Source organism: Nicotiana tabacum, chromosome 18, assembly GCF_000715075.1.
Source record: "Nicotiana tabacum cultivar K326 chromosome 18, ASM71507v2, whole genome shotgun sequence".
NCBI classification, from domain to species: Eukaryota; Viridiplantae; Streptophyta; class Magnoliopsida; order Solanales; family Solanaceae; genus Nicotiana; species Nicotiana tabacum.
The window spans coordinates 10,987,090-10,998,091 of record NC_134097.1 but is presented as its reverse complement, the minus strand read 5'-3'; the positions used below and the strand labels follow the sequence as shown (position 1 = coordinate 10,998,091).

Here is an 11,002-nt window from a genome sequence, read left to right as displayed (position 1 = left end):
AAGCTCATGTCCTGCGATAGAATCAATTAATTGATCTATATATGGCAAAGGAAATGAATCTTTAGGAGAAGCCTTATTTAGATCAGTACAATCTACACAAACTCGCCATTTTCCATTCTTTTTGGAAACTACCACGGTATTAGCTAACCAGTTAGGGTACTTTACCTCTCGTATCAACCCAATTTTTAAAAGCTTTTGTACCTCATCTTGGATTACTTGATTTTTGAAAGATCCTTGCTTTCTCTTCTTCTACTTGACAGGTGGGTATGATGGGTCCTCATTCAGTTTGCGGGTCATTACCTCCGGTGGTATACCTATCATATCTGAATGCGACTAAGCAAAGCAATCTATGTTAGCTTGTAAAAATTCAATTAACTTACCTTTTATTTCTGGGCTTAAATTTGCTCCGACATAAACGTTTTTGTTTGGCCAGTGTGTAAATAACACTATAGCTTCGAGTTCTTAAGTAGTTATCTTAATATTTTTATTTTCTTCTGGCTCTTGAATAACATCGGGTCTTGAATCAACATCAGTCTGTCATGGTATGTCTCCAGTTGAGGTCTTTGTAACAATGTCCTCAACCAAATTCTATAGTTGCTATTTCGTGTTTGCATCATTGGTTATCGCGCTTGCAATTACCACTGAATTGATACTTCCTGAAGCTTGCTGATCTCTACAGATTTGATGGATTCCCCATTGTGAAGTGAATCCACGGTCTTCCCTGAATTATATTATAGGCCATGTCCGCGTCTATCACCTGGAACTTTGTATCCTTGACAACTCCTTCTGCGAAAGTGGTAAGTACAACTTCCCCTTTTGTGATAACGCTGGAATTATCAAACCTAGACAAGGACCATGCCTTTGGTATCACTTTGTCATTAGCTTGCATTTCATTCACCACCCTCAGTAAAATGATATTAACTGAACTACCTGGATCAATCAAAACTCGTTTTACATTAGTATCATGTACGAGTAAAGATATTACCAGTGCATCGTTGTGAGAAATCGTCAAGCCGTCCACATCTTCGTCATCAAATGTTATACTGTCACCATCCAAGACCTGGTGAACTCGCTTCCCGTGAGTGACCGTGACTTTTGACATCTTTTTTATAGCCGTATATGTTACACCATTGACCTTATCTCCCCCAATTATTACTTTGATTGGTCTTTTTGGTGATGGAGGTTTCGGGGGTTCCTGTTTGTTCTTCATATATGATTGTCTTCCTTTCTCACTGAACAAGTCAGTAAGGTAACCTTGCTTTAACAAATGCTCTACTTCTCCGTGCAGAAGTCTACAATCTGTTGTTCTATGGCCACGATCATTATGAAACTCGCACAAGAAATCTGGATTTATTTTGCTTGGATTTGATCTTAATTCTTTAGGCCACCACACCTTATCCTCCATACTTCTTAAAATAGCTACTAACTCAGATGTACTGATATTAAAGCTATAATCCCCTATCCTTGCTTGTGTATTGAAATCATTGCTTTGGGCATCTCGTTCCTTTCTGAACCTAGATGAAGAACTCGTACCTTTTTGCCTTGGTCTTGAGTCGAATCATGTGTTTTCCTATTTAGGTCGAGAGTCTCACCCTACAGGTCCTATGTATGGCTCGTCCATTTTTTTCGGATCTTTTCTCTAATTCTGACTGTCTCGATCCTGATCTTTCATCGACCCTTGGATGCGCGACCGTATCCTCTTTTATCCGCAACTTCATACTGTACCTATTTTACACATCGTTCCAAATTGTTGCTGGAAATTCTAGCAAACTTTCCTTCAGCCTTCTCGTGGCTTCGAAATTTTTCTCGTTCAAATTGCTCGCGAATTCCATTGCTGCCCAATTATCAGGTACTCGAGGTAACATCATCCTCTCCCGCTGGAATCTGTCTAAGAATTCTCTGAGCAATTTTGTACTCCCCTACTTAACCTTAAAGATGTCTTCCATCCTTTTTTCAACTTTTTGAGCTCCCGAATGTGCTTTTATAAATGAATCTGCAAGCTCTGCAAAAGAATCAATAGAATTTTCAGATAAAAGAGAATACCGTGTTAATGCTCCCTTCGTGAGTGTTTCACCAAACTTTTTGACCAGAACCGATTCGATTTCCTTCTTAGTTAAGTTGTTGCCTTTCACGCCAGTAGTGAATGCAGCCACATGGTCTCAAGGGTCAGTGGTTCCATCATATTTTAGAATATCTGGCATCTTAAACTTTTTAGGAATTGGTAAAGGTGTTGCACTTGGCTTCCAGGGTTGTTGTGAATACTTGTCAATATCCACCCCTTTGATCACGGGAGGCACGACAGGTATTTGTTCTATGCGATCGTTTTGCTCCTTCAATTGTTTGTGCAAAGTTAGTACTAAACTTTGTAAATTAGAATTATTTGGTGTATCTAACCCTCCATCACGAGATTCGTTAGGAATTTCTCCACTTCTAGAATTGTCAAGCCCTGAGCGCGGGTTTTCTAAGGTTGCTGTATTGACCGGTGGAGGAGTTTGTGGCATATTGGATAATCCTGACAAAGGCTTGTAGTGCACTATTCACGTATTCCGCAATCAATTGCTTTAGAGCGTCTTGCTCTACGGTTTGTTCATCCCCCTTGTTGATCATTAGTGCATGAAGTAGACCTTTCAGGTGAACCTCCACGGGATTGCCGAGGGGACCCCGTTGGTGAGTGGTGTGGTAGAGTTTCACCTTGTTGGTTCAGCTGGTTATTCTCGTTAACAATTGACATAGTTTGTTGTCAAAAAAGTGGAATTTGGAAAGTGAAAAGATAATCATATTCCCGGTAACGGAACCAATTTATTTAACCAAAAATAGATTACTCGGTCAAAGTCAATATTTAGAAGAAAACGGGTTAATGATAACCAAGATTTACTTCACTTTCCTAACAATTTAGGAAGAATAGATCGAAGTATGGAAATGATTAACAAAGAAAAATTAAAGAATGAACTGACTCGAAACCAAGACTTAAAACTTGTATAGTAAGCAAAGAATAATAGTATGTATTTCAGTAATAATTGTAACCTGCCTTTACCAATGAAATTTTTATCCTTATATAGGAGAATATAATCATAACGGTTCTCACACTTAATTTGGACTTATTAAAGGCATTAATTATATTGACAGCTTGTGATGACCCGATAGGTCATCTTTAAATTTAATAATTATTTATGTGTTCTAAAACCTCAAATAGCACCTTTTAGTATTTCTCGACTTGCGTGCGCAGTCCGTAATTTTTTTCGGAAAGTTTTTATGTGAAAAATTGATTAAAATGTGCAATAGAGCTTTGAAACTCAACTGAGTTGACTTCGGTGAAGGTTTTGAGAACACGGTCCCAAATCTGTGTTTTGATAGTTCCGGTAGGTCCGTATCATGATTTGGGACTTGGGCGTATGCCCGGAATCGAATTCGGAGGTCACTAGCTCAAATTATCGACATTTAACGAAAACTAGAAATCTAAAGGCTAAAGATTTTCAAAGTTTGACCGTGAATTTGACTTTATTGATATCGGACATAGATTGAGATTCCGAGAGTTAGAATAGCTCTGTTATGTCATTTGGGACTTACCTGCAAAATTTGAGATTATTTCGGATTGAATTGACATGTTTTGGCGTGAGTTATAGAATTGAAAATTTTATAAACTCATAAGTCCGAATCGAGGTGCGAATTATAGTTTCGACGTTATTTGATGTGATTTGAGACCTCGAATAGATTCGCATTATGTTGCGGGACTGGTTGGTATATTTGAACGGGGTCCCGAGTGGCTTGGGTGAGTTTTGAACGAGTTTGAGCATTTCAGGCACTCTGATGATGTTCTGGAACATTTGAAGTGCGGTGGGCACATTTTGGAGTGCGGATGTGCGGCCGCAAACTCCCAAAATGCAGAGGCAGTGGTAATTGTGCGGACCACAGTTGAAATTGTGTAGACCGCAGTTGAAATTGTGCAGTCTGCAGAATTCCTCTCGCGGCAGCAGAAAGGAGATTCTGCAGGTTCGATGGTCTGAAATCGGAAAATTATATCATTTAATTTACAAGGAATGTGAAGATGATTCAAAAACGAAAGTTGTAGCCCTTTGAGTCTAGTTTCCAGAAAGGTATACCATTAATTATTTGGACATTTGTAGAGAAAGTTATAGTCAATTTACTGATGTCTGGTGGTGGAGAGTTGCTGAAGTGCGGCCGCACAATTTGTATTGCGGCCGCAGAACGTGGGATGTGCGGTCAGCACATTGGGAGATCAGATATGGTACCATATAAATGAGGGTTTCATCTCACATTTCATTTTTGGACCTAGAGAGCTCGGTTTGTGATGATTTTTCGTGAGTTTTTCAAGAACTTAATCGGGGTAAATGATTCTAACTCGGATTTGGTTAATATACATGAATATATCATTGTTTTCATCATTCAATTAGCATTTTGAGATGAAAATTTGGGGAAAATTATAGAAACTTCATAAACTATAATTTTAGGATTCGAAGGGTAATCCGATGTCGGAATTCGATAATTTTTGTATGTTTGAACTCGTATCGAAACATGTGTCGGATTTTGTGATTTTTCGTCGGGTTCCGAAAAGTGGATCCCACATTGACTTTTGGTTGAATTTTTTGAAAATGACTTAAATTAAGTCTCTTTCGAATTGTGAATAATTTCTAAAGCTCAAATTGAATTGCTGGTAAATAATTTGCTATGTTTGAATGGTTTGGAGAATAATTCGAAAGGAAAATTTGTAGTCGAGTGATCATTTGAAATTGCGGAACAAGGTAAGTATCGTGGTTAACCTTGACTTGAGGGAATAGAACCCTTGAATTATTTGTTACATGAATTTCATGTGTAATGATGTATAGGCAAGGTGACAAGTGCCTATACATCGTCAAATTGATTGTTTGCATATTTATCTGGAAATTATAAACTATTTTCTTTATCATGAGTTAATTATTATATTAATTGTTTCTCTCATATTACTTGTCAAATATTAATTATTCAATTCATGCAATAATTGTTACATGCTTATTTGATTTATGTGTCTTAATTGCTACTTGACATTTAGCATATTAAATATTAAATTGCCTATCTTCTCCCTGATTTTTCACAATTAATTGCTACTTGTCATTACTTGTTTCCTGAATAAATTATAATCATTATATGCTTTGTTGCCTAATAATTTCTTATTGAATGTGGTATTTATTGAAGTATTTTTATTATATTTAAGAGTTGTTAATTTATTTTGTTGGAGCTGGTTGCACGCCGCAACGGGAATGAAAATGAATATATTGGGGGATTGGGTTGCACGCCATAACAGATTATATTTGAAGTTTATATTGTTGGAGCGGGTTGCACGCCGCAACGGATTATGTGTTAAGTTTATATTGTTGGAGCGGGTTGCACGCGGGAAACGGTATTTAATTGAAGGATTATATTGTGGGAACGGGTTGCACGCCACAACAGAATGATAAAAGAGAAATAATTGGTTGTGACTGTTGAAATAATTTCAATTATTGATATGATTTACCTGTCTTACTTCTATTCCTGTTATTATTATTATTATTATTATTATTATTATTATTATTATTATTATTATTATTATTATTATTATTATTATTATTATTATTATTATTATTATTATTATTATTATTATTATTATTATTATTATTATTTTTTGCATACAAGTTAATGTAAGTGACCTGCCTTAGCTTCGTCACTACTTCGTCGAGGTTAGGCTCGGCACTTACAGAGTATATGGGGTCGGTTGTACTCATACTACACTCTGCACTTCTTGTGTAGATTCCGGAGTTGGTCTGAGCGGCGTACTGTAGATATTGCGCGGATTCAGCTATCAGTGGAGACTTGAGGTATAGCTGCACGTCGTTCGCAGCTCTGAAGTCCCCTTGTACTTTATTTTAGCTGTGTGCTTTCTTTCAGATAGCTTTATTTTATTCAGACCTTTGTTTGTATTATTCTAAAAGCTCGTGCACTTGTGACTCTAGTTCTGGGTTGGTATTTAGACATCGTTATTATTTTGGATTGTTCACTTTAATTTAGATATTTTTTTAGTTGTTTGGTTTCTTTATTAATTAATTAAAATAGATTGTTAAAAGTAGTTTAAATTATTCTAACGTTGTCTTGCCTAGCAAGTGAAATGTTAGGTGCCATCACGGCCCCGAAGGTGGAAATTTTGAGTTGTGACAAGTTGGTTTCAGAGCACTAGGTTACTTAGGTCTCACGAGCCACAAGCAAGCTTAGTAGAGTCTGAAGGATCGGTACAGAGACGTCTGTACTTATCTTCCAGAGGCTATGAGGTTTAGGAACAATATCACTTCTTTCTTGTTCTGTCGTGCAATTTTATTCTATCATCGATGATTGAACCATTCTATTCTTACTCTCTCGCAGATGGCGAGAACACGTAATACATCTACCGACGGACAGGGACCAGAGCCCCCGGTAGCAACTATGACCAGGGGTAGAGGCCGAGGTCGCGCCAGAGGCCGAGGTAGAGGCAGAGGTAGATCTCAGTCTAGAGCTCGAGCAGCGGCACCTGTTGTAGAACCTCAGGTGGATTTGGGAGCGGAGGTTCCAACTTAGATTGTGCCTGTTGGACTAGTTCAGGTCCTTGAAGGATTCATAGCTACTCCAGTGCTTCAGGATGCTCTAGTTCGTTTGGTGATCTTTATGGAGGGTGTGGCCCAGAATGGTAAATTTCTAGTGGCACTAGACGTCTCACAGGCTGGGGGAGGAGCACAAACTCCCACTACTCCCGCTCCAGAGCAGATGGCTCCTAAGAATCAGGCTCCAGCAGTCCCGCAAGTTGGAGTAATTTAGCCAATTATTGCGGCACAGGCCGGTGATAGGCCCGCCATGTCTTCCAAGGCCTTATTGAGATTGGACAAGTTTACTAAGCTCTTTCCAGTTCACTTTAGTGGTACACCTTCTGAGAACCCACATGATTATCTTGACCGCTGCCATGAGGTGCTGCGGAATATGGGAATAGTTGAAAGCAACGAGGTCGATTTTGCTATATTTCAGATGACGGGTTCCGCCAAGAAGTGGTGGAGAGATTATATATTGACCAGACCATCTGGGTTACCTGCACTTACTTGGGACCAGTTCTCACAACTATTTTTGGAGTTTATTCCTATTACATTAAGAGAGGAATACCGCAGGTGGTTTGAGCATCTCCAGCAGGGTAGTATGACTGTTACCCTTTATGAGACCCGATTTGTGGACTTAGCACGTCATGCCATGGTCTTGCTTCCTACTGAAAATGAGAGAGTGAGGAGATTCATCGATGGACTTACTTATACTATCAGGCTTAAGATGGCCAATGAGGCAAGTAGTGATATTTCCTTCCAGACAGCCGTGAACATTGCTAGACGGATCGAGTTAGTTCGTGCTCAGGATAGAGGGCCATTGTCAGATAAGAGGCCCCGTCATTCCGGTAATTTCAGAGGCGCCTCATCTGGAGGCAGGGGTACTTATGGTAGGGGTCATCCTCCCAGGCCGTTTTATTCAGCACTTCAGGCATCTCACCGTGCTTCAGGGAGTCACGGTCATATTATGCCTTACTCTGGGAAGCCAACATTTAATGCCCATTTAGCTTCTATCAGTGCACCACTACTCCAGAGTCACTACAGCGGTCATCTGGCCCGTTCGGATCAGTTTCAGCTTCAGCAGCCATGACAGCAGGATGAGTGTTTTGAGTGTAGGAACATTGGTCACATTAGGAGGTATTGCCCTAGGTTATCGAGCAACAGATCTCAGCAGGATTCTCGTGCCATCATACCGGCACCGGTTGCTCCACTGCCCGCCCGACCAGCTAGGGGCATGGGTCAGACTATTAGAGGTGGAGGTCAGACTGCTAGAGGTGGAGGTCAGACAGTTAAAGCTGGAGGCCAGTCAGTTATGACCTGTCCCAGAGATGTAGTTCAGACTGGTAGGGCCCAACCCCAATTTTATGTTTTTCCATCTAGGCCCGAGGCTGAGTCATCCGATGCCATGATTACAGGTATTGTCCCAGTTTTTCATAGAGATGCTTCAGTTCTATTTGATCCAGGATCTACTTATTCCTATGTGTCCTCCTACTTTGCTTCATATTTGGTTGTGCCTCGTGATTCTTTGAGTGCTTCTGTGTGTGTGTCCACACATGTGGGAGATTCTGTTGTGGTAGATCATGTCTATCATTCGTGTGTATTTACTATTGGGAGTCTTGAGACTAGCGTGGATCTTCTACTTCTTGATATGGTGGATTTTGATGTCATATTGGGTATGGATTGGCTGTCACCCTATCATGCTATATTGGATTGTCACGCCAAAATGGTGACCTTAGCCATGTCGGGGTTACCTCGAATAGAGTAGAAATGGACTCCTGGCCATTCCACCAGCAGGGTTAACTCTTACGTGAAAGCTCGGCGTATGGTCGAGAAGGGGTGTCTAGCTTATTTGGCATATATTCGCGATCCCAGCGTGAAAGTTCCTTCTAGGGATTCAGTTCCAGTTCTTTGTGAGTTTCTAGATGTATTTCCTGCAGATTTGCGAGGGATTCCACCCGATAGAAATATTGACTTCTGTATCGATTTGGCTCTGGGCACCCAACCCATTTCTATTCCACCATACCTTATGGCTCCGCCGGAGCTAAAGAAATTGAAGGAGCAGTTACAAGACTTACTTGACCAGGGATTCATTAGACCTAGCGTATCGCCCCGGGGTGCACCAGTGTTATTTGTAAAAAAGAAAGATGGTTCAATACGAATGTGTATAGATTATCGGCAGTTGAACAAAGCTACTATCAAGAACAGGTATCCGTTGCCAAGAATTGATGACTTATTTGATTAGCTTCAGGGTGCCAAGGTGTTTTCAAATATCGATTTGAGGTCTGGTTACCATCAGTTGAAGATTAGGGCATCTGATGTCCCTAAGACAGCTTTTCGGACTCGGTATGGGCATTACGAATTCCTAGTGATGTCATTTGGGCTAACAAATACCCCAGCAACATTTATGGATTTGATAAATCGGGTATTCAAACCCTATTTGGATTCTTTTGTGGTTGTATTCATTGATGATATCTTGATTTACTCCAGCTGCCGAGAGGAGCATGAGCAACATCTTCGGACAGTGCTTCAGACTTTGAAGAATAATCAGTTATATGCCAAATTTTCAAAATGCAAATTTTGGTTAGACTCAGTTGCCTTTTGGGGCATGTTGTATTGGCAGAAGGCATAAAAGTGGATCCTAAGAAGATTGAAGCAGTTCATAATTAGCCCAGACCTACTTTAGCTACAGTGATCCGGAGTTTTCTGGGTTTGGCAGGTTATTATTGCCGATTTGTGGAGGGGTTTTCATCTATAGCATCTCAATTGACTAAATTGACCTAGAAGGGTGCCCCATTCAGATGGTCAGATGAGTGTGAGTTGAGCTTTCAGAAGCTCAAAACTGCTTTGACTACGACGCTAGGGTTGGTATTTCCCACAGGTTTAGGATCTTATATGATATATTATGATGCATCTCGCATTGGGCTTGGTGCAGTATTATTGTAATATGGCAGGGTGATTGCATACGCATCGCGACAATTGAAATTTCACGAGAAGAATTATCCTGTTCATGACTTAGAATTGGCAGCCATTGTTCATGCGTTGATGATTTGGAGGCATTACTTTTACGGTGTCTCGTGTGAGGTATTTACTAATCATTGTAGCTTACAGTATTTGTTCAAATAAAAAGATCTGAATTTGAGGAAGAGAAGATAGTTGGAGCTTTTGAATGACTATGGTATCACCATTTTGTATCACCCCGGAAAGGCCAATGTGGTGGCCGGTGCTTTGAGTAGAAAGGCTGTGAGTATGGGCAACCTTGCGTATATTCCTGTTGGTGAGAGGCTGTTAGCTGCAGATGTTTAGACTTTGGCTAATCAGTTCGTGAGGTTAGATGTTTCATAGACCAGTCAGGTTCTAGCTTGCAAAGTCGCTCAGTCTTCCTTATATGAGCGTATCAGAGAGCGACAATATGATGATCTTCATTTGCTTGTCCTTAAAGACACGGTTCAGCACGGTAGTGCCAAGTGGGTTGTTGTGAGGGAAGATGGAGTTTTGCGGATGTAGGGTCGTATTTGTGTGCCTAATATGGATAGGCTTCGTGAATTAATTCTTGAAGAACCCCCAGTTCCCGGTATTCTATTCATCCAGGTGCCGCCAAAATGTATAAAGATTTGCGGAAACATTATTGGTGGAGAACAATGAAAAAGGATATAGTTGCATATGTAGCTCGGTATCTAAATTGTCAGCAAGTTAAGTACGAGCATCAGAGACCTAGTGGTTTGCTTCAGAAGTTAGAAATTCCTGAGTGGAAGTGGGAGCGTATCACTATGGATTTTGTTGTTGGGCTCCCACGCACTCAGAGAAAGTTCGACGCAATATGGGTCATTATGGACTGGTCGACCAAGTCAGCGTATTTCATTCCAGTAGCAGTTATCTGTTCTTTAGAGCGATTAGCGGAGATTTACATCCGCGAGATTGTCCGCCTTCACGGTATGCCCGTGTCTATCATTTCTGATCGAGGTACGTAGTTCGCCTCGCACTTCTGGAGGGCTGTACAGCGTGAGTTAGGCACGTGGGTTGAGTTGAGTACATCATTTCATCCACAAACAGACGGACAGTCAGAGCGCACTATTCATATATTGGAAGAAATGCTTCACGCTTGTGTTATAGACTTTGGAGGTTCTTGGGATCAGTTTTTGCCACTTGCGGAGTTTGCCTATAATAACATCTACCAGTTGAGCATTTAGATGGCTCCATATGAAGCACTATACGAGAGGCAATGTCGTTCACCAGTTGGCTGGTTTGAACTGGGAGAGGCTCAGTTGTTAGGTACCGATTTGGTACAGGATGCCTTGGATAAGGTCAAGATTATTCAGGATCTACTTCGCACAGCTCAGTTTAGTCAAAAGAGTTATGCCGACCGTAAAGTTTGTGACATTGCATTCATGGTTAGAGAAAGAGTATTGCTCCGAGTTTCA

The 11,002-nt window shown here is 40.5% G+C and overlaps 1 protein-coding gene across 1 annotated transcript; it reads right to left on the bottom strand.

Moving 5' to 3' along the window:
* Positions 1-673: 673 nt before the first annotated feature.
* On the bottom strand, positions 674-1,405 carry LOC142172414 (uncharacterized). The gene is made up of 2 exons (XM_075236021.1): positions 1,045-1,405; positions 674-930 (listed from the first exon to the last, which is right to left on the bottom strand). The coding sequence occupies exons 1-2, from the start codon at positions 1,403-1,405 to the stop codon at positions 674-676; spliced, it is 618 nt and encodes a 205-aa protein (XP_075092122.1).
* Positions 1,406-11,002: the final 9,597 nt, after the last annotated feature.

Bases quoted from the DNA above. Each gene is read 5' to 3' on its own strand.
- LOC142172414 (XM_075236021.1), bottom strand. From the start codon at position 1,405: ATGGAGGATAAGGTGTGGTGGCCTAAAGAATTAAGATCAAATCCAAGC. The intron at 931-1,044 runs GTATAACATTTG...TGATTGATCCAG, and splicing joins CCAGGTCTTGGATGGTGACA to GTAGTTCAGTTAATATCATT.